The following is a 14,343-nucleotide window of genomic DNA, read 5'->3' as shown; positions in this document are numbered from 1 at the left end:
ATTGCTCCATCCACTATGCTACCTGCCAAAAACAAGCCGATAACAACTTCTTAAATTTAACCCATTATTTTCCATGACAAAGCATGTTCTTGTTAGACAGGCTTCTGCAAAGACAGTTGGGTCACTGTTTTGAAATAGAAAAAAAAAGTAGTGGTGGTGGTAAAAAACTCAGCCTCTGTTTATCTATTTCCTCATCTGTAAAATGGGGATAATAGCACCTACCTCCCAGGGCAATTATAAGGATTGAATGAGATTCTGTGCATAATTCCTGGCACATAGTGCTATGTTGCTAGCTATTACTATTACTGCTGCTGTTATTGTTATTATAAAAAAGGAGAGGTAGCACTGGGAAGAATTTTTAAAATTATTTTCTGAAATGATTGGGTAGAACAAAGGCTCCTACAGTCAATACCATTTATATCATGCTAAAGGGATATGAATCTGCAGATTCCGAAAATACATGTTGATGTAACCTATATTTGTGGATTATAAAATTTTCATATCTCTCCAATTTTGCCATAGGGATTAACATTTGGTGACTGAAAATACTATAAACATACAGGGTAGAAATTCCATGGGCTTAGTTCTCAGAAAACAATGATAATCATGAAGGTAATTGCTCAGGGGACCTGCCCAAACACTTAATAGAATTAAATTTCTAAAGTATGTGTGGTTTTATATATGAAATGCTTTGGTTAGAATTATTTTTTTCCTGAGGCCTCCTAACGCATTCAGATGGTTAGATGGAATCATAATGCTACTCTGATCATCTAAAATTAACTGTGTGTGTGTGCATGTATATGTGTGTATGTGTAGCCTATAGATTTCATATCTATCTCTAGCTATTCATGTAACTTGGGGAAATTTATTGTAGATTGACTCACTCCTCGTCCTGAGTGCCAATTGCTTTTCTCATCAATGGTTCTTATTGAATTTCTAATCCACTCGCTCTGGGTCCTTAACATGGAAATGTAGTGTTTGACATGGAAAAAGCAGCAGCCTTTATTATTATACAGCTATGCCTGGTAATTGATTACACTGTGGCCTCATCTCACTATCCCCAGGACCACCCGACATGCAGGACTGCCTTGTGTCTTCGACAGGACAAAAATCCCCTTGAATTGGGGGGCTGGGGGAAGCAACACGGGCTAAAATTTTAGCTTCTTTGCACTTTCTTTGCTATTTCTCACCATAACAAAAGAATATTATTTATAAGCCATACCTACGGAAACCTAGAGGCTTTGGAATTACATTTAGAAATGAGACGCATGTCAAGTGATTTAATAGTATTTAAGCTCTAAAGTCAATGGGAGGCGGGGGAAAGGGGACACCTTTTGCATACACAGGCAACTCAGGGCTATATAACCCATGCCCATGGCCCCCACGTAACCCTATGTACCTTACATGCCCTTCAAAATAAGTGAAAACCTAGTACATGGCAATGTTTTATTAACTGAGTTTAAAGGTTAGCACAGAGTGATTTTCCCATTAGATAAGCTTTTAATGGAGATGTTCTCCAACAGTGGAAAGAACTGTGGATATTAAGTCAAAGGCCCTGAGTTCAAGTCCTAGTGACCTTGTTTAACCTTTCTGGGCTTCAGTTTCCTCATCCAGGTCTTTATTTATAATTCCATGTTCCATGAGAGACAGTCATTAAGATTACCCAATTATACATATTTCTTCCTCATTGCTGTAACTGGAACAGTGATTTTCTGCAAAATCTTTCTGAATGTGGTTACTCATGCTAGATTCTCATTAATTCCTGAATAATCTCAGGCTAACAGAACAATTTTTTTGCCTGAATGAATATTGCAGCATACAAATGAACTCTTTAAATATTATGCTTAGAAACAACTTTATTCATATATTTGTCTTTCAGCTAAAAATGCATAGTTTTTTTTAAACAGATTTCAGCATTCAAGACCACAAAGAACAAATTTCTCAGAACACAAAATGAAAGCAAACCAAAAAACAGAAATGACTCACAATTTTGTCTTGCTTTTGCATGCACAAAACTGACCAAAGTGGCATCTATCTCTATAGATGGGTGCATGTAATTCATTGGATTAAAAAACAGTTGTGATTAATGATCTTTCTGCCTTTACACACTACTGATTTGGAATAGCATCACAGACCACTTGTAACACAACTTCAAACATCCTGAGAGGTCTTTCCCAGTTAGTTAAACATGGCCCTTTAGGGCGAAATTTACTAGATTTATTGATGGCTAGAGTCAGGGGTTTTCCCTGGAAAAATTATGGTCATCTAGCAAGCAATGGGGAAAAAAATCAATCTCTCTTCATTCCTGCCTCAACCTTTACTCATCCCCCCCCCCCATCTTCCTCTGTAATCACTATCAAAATGTGCTAAAAAAAAATACTGAAATATGGAGGTCCGTACTATTTGGTCATTATCAAAGCCCCCCCCTCCCATCCTGTATGTCACCTGAGAAAAGATGAACAGTGGCCCTTCAATTAATCCCCTTACTATAAAAAGGGGTACATGCTGGTTGTACATTCTTACTTATAAAGTCTAGAATGGCAATCTCAGTTAAGGTCTTAGTTTAGAGATGAATGAACCTTGTAAGGCAGATGGTTTTTAAAGGCCCAAATACTTATCATCCAAGCCCTCAAGTTGTCCATCATGATTTACCTTCAGAGTTGAATAGAGCTATGCATTTCTGGTGCTTCCCCATCAGATGTGAATGAATGCCACCATGGAGGGCAGTTTTCTGGGGTAGGAGCTCTTACATGGTTAATGCAAGCAATGCCAGCTTCAGTGTCACTTCCATCTCAGATATAGGTGAAGTCAAAACACATATCGGATGTTTCCTAACTCCCCTTTCTCCCTACTTCCCACCCTCATAACAGGAGGCTACAGAAATGTAGAAGTCAGCAATGCCAGCGGAACCACCCTGTCCAGTCAGTTTTGCCTGGCTACATCATTAATTGTGGCTATAGGCACCATGAAAATGGAGTGTGCCTCTCTACTGATACAGTTTTATTTTAAACTCAGTTGCCTGTCTGGAATAATTTTATTAATGACCTCCAGAAAGAATGAAAGACTGGCAGAAAGGAGGGCTGGCTAGGGGTGGTGATTGTTGTATAAATTTAATGATGTTTCCCATCAGAATTTAAAAAAAAAAAGACTTTTGGGTCTTGCTACATATAAAGAGCAAAATCTGGCCCGGTTTTTTTTTCTTTTTAAGTTTACCCTTCCCTAACATACTATTTACATAGTATTTAAGAAAAAAGCACTGACCTATAGGTCATTATCATTCAAATGAGTTAAAAATGATTAAATGCCCAGGACAAAGATGAGCATTTTAAGAAGCTAAGCCTCACCTCTGTGTAAAAGTGAATTATTCACAAACTAATTACTATTACAAACTTGAATTTTTTATAAAATGAAAACACTTCCTTTAAAAAAAATTTCCCTATTTTCATTGTGGTTTTTTTTTTGCATTTAGCTGATTAAAAACGTTATTCTTTCTATGTAGAGGTGGGTTCTGCAAAGAGAAATGGATATTATATGTCCTATAGAAACGTTTATTAACAGTAGTGGTCATCCATCTCTCGATGAGATAATACACCACTAATAGCAGGACATTCTGAATAACATAGTTAAAGTAATCCGTAAGACACAACATGCACCTACGTGGGTGGTTATTGCATGTGCTGGGTGGTGCTATAAGGCATGAAGAAATTGGCTTGGTGTTTTCACACATTCAAGAAATCTAAGTATCCTTGAGAAATGCCATGCCTGGAATGGCTTAGAGAAATGATACATAACATACAGCAGTGGGGGGCTCATGCATTGCAAAGAAGAGGATATATTATAACACATCAGATGAAGCATTTCTACAAACCGGAATAAACCACTGTCCCTTCCATTTAAACTAGAGAGCAAACAGAAATGAGTGATTATGGTCTGCACGCGCTCGTCTATTGGCATCTGTTGCAAACATGGAAATCGGAGCACCCAGAATCCTGGTCTCCAAAGTTCAGATAGCGCCACTATTGGTAGCTCAGTGAGCTCTCTTGGCTGTCCACTGGTAAAAGAAGCACCCTGAATTTCCCACTTTGCTCACAGATTCAAAAAACAAAATCTGGTCACAACAAGTAGAAGACACACTGGGGAGCAGTGGGGAAGTGGACTGTGGTGGGACAGTGTTTCAGTGAGGACCCTTGCGTGTTCATCTGGGTAGCAACATGACTTTCTGGGTACAAACTTAACAATCCAGGCAAAAATGCTCATGGCTCTTCCTTCCATAATATCGGCTGCTTCTGGCCGGTGTCTGAAGCCCAAATGCTGGTTCTTTTCATTAAGCAGCTTTCTAATTTCAGTAAGAATCTATCCTTCTCTTTTTTTTTATTTTCCAAATCCCCCACAAAGATCGATTTTTTCCAAGAATTCTTTCAATGGCAGTCTATGGCAAGAACCTTAAAAGAAAGGGACACAAACCATGTACACTGGTGTAGCTCATATCCAAAATAACATTAACACAATTTAGGCAATCAGTATAAACTATATAATGCTCGGTATGCCGTCAACATCTCCAAAATGAATAGTTACTGGATTTTTCAAACTAGAGTTTCAAAAATTTGTCTGTACCCTTCGCCTTATCTCTGTGTTTGGATGAAACCATGCAGGATCTCTAATTGTGAAAATGTACGCTGGCCTGGCAACATGAAGCTTTCGGGCCGAAGTGAATTGTAGCGTTCAGGGAAAGCAGAATTTTTCACAAGGCTGTAGTAGATGCCCCATTCCTGACACCAGAGAGCAGCATGAAACATTCTGGCTTAACTGACCACAGTGGGCATGGGTTAAGGGTGTAGTTTTAACTGTACTGTAAGTAAAAGCTTCCTTCAGAGCCATTAGCACCAAAAACCAACTTGCTGAGAAATGTGTGAGAAGGGGGGATTGGTGGAGAAAGAGTAAGAATGGCTGGATTCCCAAAAATTCATGTGAAAACAAGACCTTGCACATAGTAGGTGCTCAATAAGTGCTTGTTGAATGAATAAAAAACATAGCCAGTAGCATACCCTAAAGGGGGGGGGGAAGCAATCTACAATAAAATAACATATAGCAGAGAGATATTTATGGAGGATTTTTGTCAACTATTCAACATGGTTATATGTATGTATCGACTGCTGTCCCTGACTTTTAAATCAGTGTTTAAAAAAAAAAACAAACACTACTTGGTATCTGAATGAATGGATAAATGATCATAGCTAAGTATTTTGACACGTGCATAAAATCCACAATGGGAACTCACAAGACGTCAAATTCAAAATATTAGTTTGGAAAAGTAGTCCTGTGGGCTTGGACAAGCTGTATGACCCTAACATTGAGATAATACCTATGGATTATCTTTTACTGGTAATTTTGTGCAAATTAATCCATCTAGTTAATAAGAAGCCTAGAGATGAAAAGTGCTATTAATTATTGCTTGATGTTACCCCTTCAATCAACATCTAATCCTCTGGCAAAAAGTCATAAAAATAAAAAAGTTTAAAAAAATCATCTCCATTAGCATCATTCTTAAACATTTTATATTCCTAGAAATGATTCTCATGAAATAGCATATTGATTTGGCGGGGCCTAAAGTTTTTTTAATTGAGAATACATTATGAATCATCAGTTTACAGGCACTATTTATGAATGGAAATAACATTCTACGCACAGCTTTGGAGAGGCCAGCACCATATACTCCTGCTGGGATATATATAGAAAATGTTATGTGGCCAATGGAAAATATCACATTTATTTTTACATGCCAGTCATGACTTTGTGACATTGCTCCTTGAAATGGAATCCTGTTCAGGACTAACAAGTAAAAAATAAAATGGATTATATAATGTGCTTCATTCTATTGCTACAATAATTTATGCAGACTATATTTTTTAAAAAAACTATTTTCTTATTTAGTCTCTTTTTCTTCACTTCACAACTAAGGTTGGATGCCATGGAGACGTAACCAGTCTCCAAAAATAAACTCATTTTAAACAATGGACAGGGCAAAGGGGCAATTAAGAAATTGTGTCAGAAAAGTCACCTCTTCTGATTGTGGTGTGTTAGTTCTGTTCTGTCTAGTAGTCCCACGTGAATGTAGGTAGTAAGAAAATATTGATGGATTCTACCATACCATCATTTATGTCAGCACAAACCATAAAAAACTCAGTAAATAATATAAAAATTATCTGATGGATCATTCCTGGTCTTATAACTCAAATGTACCTAACATGTTTATGTAATGTGAAGTCAGTTTAGTGAACATTCATTCTATTTCCAATGTCTACTATCCCTTTCCCCCTATACATATTACAGAAAGTCTGAGTTTGAACCAAGAAGGAAAATGAGGAAAGAGGAAAGGAAGAAAAAGTAGGAGATTAGTATTTTCTCAGTGACATACTTTGAGCTGAACCTTTCACAGGGAAAAGTGTGTCATCTTACAGGGCTCACGCAACATTAATCACTTGAAAATGATAGGGGTATAATTTTATCCTTAAGTGGCCCCTCTATCATAAGGACAAAGAGAGAGGAGAAAGAGAGTTGTAAGGAGTTGTGTCTTTGGGTTTAAATGTTCTCCTCTGAGAATTAAGGAGATGACCACCAGGAAGGTGAAAAAGGCCCCACTCCCCACAAAAAGCAGATCCACCTTTAGATGTCTATATGCTAACAGCTCAGAATCAGTGCCACAGCTCCCCTCAAAAATCAGGGTCATAGGATAATTTCAGCACCCCAAAGAAACATTCATTGGGGTACCAGAACAGACACCATTCATAAACAAATAAGTCTGCATATAGGAGTGGCTATTTCCATAGGCTCCTTGGATACAAAAGTACTGTCCTACAGAGCTTGGAGGTACAAATTATTTTAAAGCAGCTTAATGGTCATGCTGCTTGAGTTTTCCAAAGTATGAACTGGTACTCAATCAATACTCTTGCAATGAATTCCAGTAAAAGATCCTACATTAAATATAAACATATAAATATAAATTTAGCTTTCATATGCAAACAAATACACAAAAATCAACTGGGATGCTATTTCCTCCAGGGAATTGTGATACACCTCTCTGTTTACAAAAAGAGTAGTACTTTCAGCCCCTTTTAAAAGCACCATCTCTCTAGTTCCAAAGAAGTCACTCCTCTCTCTACTTTTACTGTTTGGTGCATGTCTATAAACGCCATAATGATGCTACAATTCAAACAGTCTTTCTCCCCCCCCCCCATTTCAAGTCACCTAGTTGACCTTTGAGAAGTATCTGAATAGCCCCACTAGATTGTGCTCAAGTGCAAAAATGATTAGGCAAAAATGTCCCCAAAAAGATGATCCAACCTGAATTGTTAGTATAAGTCAAGTACAGGAACTTTCCAAATGACTGAAGAGGGCACCATTAGTAATTTCCTAAGACTGACCTATCCTCTAAAGATCTGAACCTCTGATGGCAGCAAGAGGGCAGCTGACCTCCCATCACAAAGCTAAATCCTATTTTAACTCAAATTTCTCAATTATAGCTGATGGAGTCTGTCTCCTGATAGCTGGAATTGAATTATGTCTTCCCTTACTGAATTTTTAAAACAAAGGGTTGCATCAATTTGAAACACTCTCATTGGTTCTCCCCCAAGGCTGCTTGTCAGGAATAATAGTGGCACCAGCAATCTTAGTTGAATTTCCATGCACAACTTTACATGCAGAGTATTTCAGAAGATGAGGCTAAGCAAGCAATTCATACCACAAAAATCACAACCAGACCCACCTTTCTTCATTCATGGATGAAATATTAAACCCTGACTTTCAGTAACCACCCAAACAAGGCTTTCTCCTACAGCTAGGCAAACAGATCCATCCGATTTGAGGACCAGACATTTGGGCACTGCTTCAAAAGGCACATTTATCCAGTGGCAACTGAATTAAGGAGGATAAAGATGAAAATAGTCAGGGTGGGATTTGTGGAGCCCTATCAAATAGGGACCAAGCAAAAACTAAATGAGTGAGAGGATGTCCAGCATTCCGAGTTATACAAACCACTCTAGCTTTTCTCCCATCCTTGGATCACATTCTCTATGAGAGAATAAGTCACAGCTATACCATCACACATACATGTGGTCCTCGAGAAAAACACTGTATAAAAAGGCAACAGCTGTCAATCAATTTGCCTTCCAACCCAATTCCAGTGTATATAATGCACAAGGGCTGAGATTTCAAAATAACAATTACCCCTCCCAACTTCCCCAAAAAGAAAATTTCAGGTGCTTATTCTGAAAATATTTCCACACAGTTGATTAAAAAAAACATATGAAATAATCATTGCATATATATATTATATGTGCATTATATATTATTTAAATAACAATTCATCAACACATTGAAATAATTAAACTTGTGCTCACATTTCCATGCATTTTCTAGCAGATTAAAACATCAGGGTTAATTAAGTTACTGGGCTCCTTTTCAACAAAAAGTACTCTTTTTATAGAGCCCAAGAGGGTTCAAACTATAGTGGGTTTTAAAATGATCATCGACTTTCCTTTACTTCCTAAGTGATCCCAATCCAGGGGACTAGCGCTCCCTGGCCCTTTCCTAAAAGCAAGTTGTGCGTTTAAAGAAAAGATAAAATCCCAATGACCCCAGAAATCACAAAGCTGTCATTTGTGTGTGTGTGCGTTTTTGTTTTGTTTTGTTTTTCCTTAACCATTACACGAACATTTATTTTGCCCAGTGGCCTAGGTCACTAGATTGCTTCCTCTTGCCCTCCTGCTCTCCCCCTCTCGGGGTCAGTTAATGGCCATGCAAACGCTTGGGTGAGGGGCTTGGGGTCCAATGATGGGAAAATTCTCCTCTCCTACCCTCTATGGTTTTTCAGCATCCTCTCCAGGAAAGGGAGGAGAGGAAACGAAGCCAAACCTGACAGACCAAGAAGCCCCAAACCAAAACTCCCAACCCAGGGCCAGGAGGGGTGGCCCGACCACCTGGCAGGTGTAGCAGTCGTCTTTTTTCCTTTTTCTCTTCTCTCTCTCTGCCTCAGTCCTCCTTGCAAAGGTCGGACACGTTGAGGAACTTCCTGATGACCAAGCCCAGGCAGACCACCAAGAGGATCATGTAGCCCACCGTGCCCAAGAAGGTGGGCGAGGAGGGCGGCGCCTCGAGGAATTGCCGCAGCCCCTCCTCTACGTAGTGCATCTGGTCGTAAATGCTCAAAAAGGTAAAGATGTGGAAGAGCTGGTGGCTGTGGCCAATGATGTCGAAGAGGCCCGGCTGGATGCGCTCAGGAATCTTGCTCACATTGAAGAAGGCGGCTACCACGAGCCAGAAGTAGCGGCGGTAGAAGTGCACGAAGAGCGTGGGGTTCTCCCCGCGCAGATCGAAGAGCCAGCTCTCCAGCATGATGGGGCAGGCCATGCTCAGCGGCATGACAAACACGAAAGTGCGCAGCGCGAACGGGTATGTGCACCAGTCGCTACGGCTCTTGCAGCACGCCACGGTGCATGCCACGGCCAGCACGAAGGCCACGGGCAGCACGAGCGCGCGGTAGGCCGCGATGAGCCGCGTGCAGTCCACGTGCCAGCCCAGCTGCTGCTGCAGGTAGGGGGTCATGACGCTAGCGTCGAGCAGGCTGAGCCCCGGCAGCAGGTAGTAGTAGTAGGCCACGGTGCTGCCGAAGCCGTAGTAGCTGATGGAGGCGTAGTCCAGGTAGAAGAAGGCGGCACGCAGGCGTAGGGACAGGCAGCTGAACACATGGGCCGTGCAGCTCATGGCGAAGGTCAGCAGCACCCCCGACGCGTAGCACCAGAGCGGCAGCAGCCACGGGTGGTGGAAGGGCAGGTCATCGCGGCCGCTCAGGAAGAAGAGGCGGCAGAACTTGTTCAGGAACAGCAGCAGCGGGATAAAGTGCGTCCAGAAGTTGAGAGTCTCGTTGGTGGGCTTGAGCACCGACGCGACGCATTCCTGCGCCGTGCACGGCAGCCGACGGTAGCCCGACAGGATGAAGCACTCCACGAAGTCGTCGGGCACCTCGTCCCAGCGCAGCAGCGGCTTCGGCCCCGCCGCGGGGTCGCGGGGGGCGGGAGGCGGAGACGGTGGGGTGGAGCAGGCGTGGGGCGAAGGTGCTGCCGCTGTCGCCTCCGCGGTCAGCGCTGTGGAGGACGACGAGGAGGCGGCCGGAGGGGCGGCGGACGCCGCGGCGCTCTTTGTCCCCGCACCCCGGGGCTGGAGCCGCAGCGGCATGCTGCCCGCCCCTCGGGCGCGGCGCCTCCTCTCCGCCTCCCCGCCCGGGTGCCTCCCGACCCCAGCCGTCTCTGCTGTTGCAGGTGAACAATACCTGAGGCTCCCGGTAGCCGCGCCAGCCAAGGGCAGCGAGCAGTCCGTGCTGCCGCAGCGCAGCTCAGCCCGAGCTGCTATTGTCGTCTGCGGGGGCTGGCGGTGGCGGGCGGGCTCTTTGAGGGGGTGGGGAGAGGCGGCGGGGGCGGGAGTGGGGGGGCGGAGAAGGGCCGCGCTTGCGGGGGATTTATCTCTTCTCCGCCTTCAGCATCCTTCCTGGTGGCCCGGTTCCCGGCGCCGGCGCGCACCGCGTAAGCTAATGCTGCAGCTAATGCTGCTGCTGGTGCTGCTGCTGCTGCTAAGGCTAATACTGCTGATGCTGCCGCTGCTAATGCTGCTGCTGCCGCCGCCGCCGCCTCAGCGCTGCGACTGAGCATCGCGGTAACTGCAAGCTCGGCTGCGGCGGTGGCGGCCGCGGAGAGCTAGGAAGGAAGGGCGGGGGAGGGGAGCGGGGGCGCGGGGATGGGGGGGTAAGGTGCAGGAGAGAGCCTCCCCGGCTAAAGTTTCACCGCCCCTGGAGATAGAGTTTTCCCTTTTCTCAGATTCCCCCCAGTGCCCCCCGAAGCGCTCGCCCGACGGAGCTCGTTAATGATTCATGGGGAGAGAGCAAAGGGTGCGGCCGAGTGGCCTTTCTGCCCCCTCTTGGGAGGAGGTGGCAAGGGTCACGCTGGGGATTCTAAAGCCAACAGCCACGCTGGAGTTCCCAGGGGACAGTTTGGGTCATCGGTCATTGGTGGGGGAGGGCTGATAAGGGCTCTCATGTCCGTCTGCTCAAGGAGAAAGCCCCACCAGAAATTTCATTCGGGTACCTGCAGCAATCATAAGAAAAATGAATGAATTCAAGAGATAACAGAGAAGGGCTATCTCCACGGAACTGGGGAGAAGCTGTAGAGGAGACATGCTTTAAAAGTGCCACTAATCAGGCTCATTTTACAATTTAGAAAAGAAAACAAAGAAAACTGGGGATTTAAACATTTGTACCCTTGCCCCATCTCCCTTCCTTCTTTCTTCCTTCTCCCCTTCTCTTTCTCATTGATCAAGGTAGATCTGTGGTATTCAACCTGTGTAAATGTGGGGCTGGAGCCTCAGGATCAGCAAAAGAAACAAGAGAAAGGCTTTTTGCCATTTACTAATTCCTGTTCAATACTTTAAAGACCCTACCCAAAATTTGTCTCCCTGTTATCCCTTTCTAGTACGTATCACCCATTGTTTCGGTCTTGTTCTTAGTATAGACCCAGGGAATATTAGAATTGGGAAGGACTTTATTTGGTCCAGTGTCATTGAAATGACAAAACAAAAGTAAAATTAAGCTTTGTTCAATCTTGTTCTTAATACATGTAGAGTCAGGGAATATTAGAATATTAGAAATAGAAAGGACTTCATTTAAATTACAAAACAAAAATAAAGTTTAGCTCGGTTTGGTCTTAGTATAGACTCATAATATTCGAAATGGAAAGGATTGTTTGGTCCATTGACATTTAAATGACAAAAGTGAAGTTGAGCTTGATGCTTAACCTCAGAGGACATTTCAAGTAACCCTCATATTTTACAGGTGAAGAAACTTAAACCCAGGGAAGTGGTCACTTGCTAAAGGTCATAGAGGCTTTAAAGTGACATATAGCTGGGACCCAAAACTTCTTACTTTAATTCCCTGCACACTCTGATCTCCTTATGTAAATGTGACACAGATTGCATTCATAAACAGCGTGTCCCCTTCCTTCCCATTCTCTCTGCTTTGATCTCACACCAAAAGGCCAATCAGGAGAGGAATTTTGAGTAGGGTCTTGAATGTATTGTTTATATACCTTAAAATTTGGAAAGCTCTCCTCTTGGCTTCTATTTCCTTGGGACTTGGAGGTGTGGTACTTCAAGGAGGGGGTATATATAGTAGAAGACATTTTATAAAAATTTAACCTCCACTAAAACTCTACACGTGGCACGGAGGTGATCCTAGGTTCTTAAAAGCTATGTCTACAGAATTTAAACCCTGGCAGGTCCTACAAAGTTAGAAAGATGATGTCTGTGGTCTGAAAATGAGCCTAGCTAAGTTCAGAGAAACTCCTTTACTGATTGGCTGAATGGTGATGCCTTGTTTGGCAACAGCCACGCTTAAAGACCTAAGTTAGAGAGGGTTCACCATCTCTGGCAGGGGATTGACAGTCCACGGTGATGAAATTGCAGATACAATGTTATTGTTAGCTAGGCTCACTTGAAGTTTTGCTGTGATAAACATTAAGTGTCTGCCGTGGGCAATTCAGTGTTCTGAGAACTGGGGGGGGGGGGAAATAAAAGAAATAAAGCGTAAACCCAGAAAAATACAAATTGGAATGTGAGTGCATATGAGATCAGATAAGTGAGAAATGACTTTCCCCCTTGAGGAATTAGGGAAGGCTAAGTAGTCCACTTATTTTGGACCTTGAAGACTAGGTAGATCTGGGAAGATAAGTCAGCAGGTAGAGACAAGGACAAGGGATGGTATTTCAAGGGCAAGGAAAGCAACAGAGTAACAGAGGTGAGAAAGCTGGGCTCCTGTTCAGGGCACAGCAAGCAGTCCAGTTTGGCTGCAACGTAGAGAGCAAGACTAGAAGTAACATGAATAAAGCTGGTTAGGTACGTGCAGGAAGACCAACCTGGCTGCACTGTATTAAATCACTAGGCAGAGCTTAGAAGTGGGAAGATCTGTATTTGGAGTGTATGCCAGTCAAAATAATAAAAGCCCAGATTATCTCCAAGGGCAGCTGGGAACATGAGGAGGGATTGATTTGGTAGATAATTAGCAGGTAGAATTTGACAGGACTTGGCAGAAGGGATGGAGGAGGAGCCACAAACAATTCTAGGTTTATGATGGTGGATGTCTAGGTGAATAGTCTTACCATTGATGGAGCTGAGGATGTCAGGAAGAGCAGAATCTGGAGGAATATGATGAAGGCCATTTTAATCACTAATCTCTGTCAAAGGAAGTTAAAATTTGGTTCTTTTTTTTGGGGGGGGGAGGCAGTTGGGGTTAAGTGACTTGCCCAGCGTTACAGAGCTAGTAAATGTCTGAGGCCGGATTTGAACTGAGGTCTTTCTGACTCCAGAGTTGGTGCTCCATCCACTGTGCTGCCTCATTGCTCTGGAAGTTAAAATTTAAAAATTTAAAGGAAGTTTAAAAATTTAAGCCAGTGAATTTTAAACGGAGGCTTAAAGAAAGTGGGAGAGATGTCATTCCATCTGAGAGAAATGATGTGAACCACAAAAAAAAATCCAAGAGCAAAGCAAAAATATGAGGTGACAATAGATAATAAAGGACAAATTCATTTAACAAGTGTTTATTAAGTACCTACTGTATAGAAATAACTTAGTTTATGTAATGGGGAAGGTACAGAGGTAAATGAAACTTGGTGGCTATGCTTTTGTAGGAAACAAGCATTTATAAGCAGTTACTATGTGCTAAGCACTTTACAAATATTTGATCCTCATAACAATCCTGGAAGGTAGGTGCTATTTTCATGCCTATTTTATAGTTAAGGAAACTGAGACAGACAGAGGCTAAGTGACTTGCTGGGGTCACATAGCTATTAGGTGTCTGAGATCAGATTTGAACTTGTCTCCCTGACTTCAGGCCCATCATTCTATTCACCTCACCACTTAGCTACTCTGTAGTCTTAAAGGGGGGAAATATTGATATGTACAAAGGTGAAAAATATAAATTAGACTGTAGGAGATAGAGGGAGTATAAAGGGCAGTGAGGATATATAGGAAGTCAGCAGGAGGAGGACGTGGGTGGAGAAGAAGAGCAATTAGGGAGAGTGTGAGACTGAATGAAAAATAATTGAATTCAATTCAACAAATATTTATTGAGCATTTGATCTGCGTAAGGTACTGTAACAGGAAGTGCCTAAGGATGCAAAGAAGAATCGAAACAAAGTCTTTGCCCTCAAGAAGCTTAAAATCTAATAAAGGAAAAGGAAGAAATGTTAGTGTGATAATACAAGTTAGAATATAAGTGCATCAACAAGATCTGAGTGAACTGAGAGA

At 42.6% G+C, this 14,343-nt stretch overlaps 1 protein-coding gene across 1 annotated transcript; it reads right to left on the bottom strand.

Moving 5' to 3' along the window:
- Positions 1-1,836: 1,836 nt before the first annotated feature.
- PAQR9 (progestin and adipoQ receptor family member 9) lies at positions 1,837-10,313 on the bottom strand. Its single transcript, XM_020970974.2, has one exon. The coding sequence runs from the start codon at positions 10,228-10,230 to the stop codon at positions 9,028-9,030; it is 1,203 nt and encodes a 400-aa protein (XP_020826633.1). The 5' UTR covers positions 10,231-10,313; the 3' UTR covers positions 1,837-9,027.
- Between the last annotated feature and the right edge of the window lie 4,030 nt (positions 10,314-14,343).

This window comes from Phascolarctos cinereus, unplaced genomic scaffold (assembly GCF_003287225.1).
Source record: "Phascolarctos cinereus isolate Bilbo 61053 unplaced genomic scaffold, phaCin_HiC Scaffold_7;HRSCAF=346, whole genome shotgun sequence".
Classification (NCBI taxonomy): domain Eukaryota; kingdom Metazoa; phylum Chordata; class Mammalia; order Diprotodontia; family Phascolarctidae; genus Phascolarctos; species Phascolarctos cinereus.
This window is presented reverse-complemented; position numbering and strand designations above follow the sequence as displayed.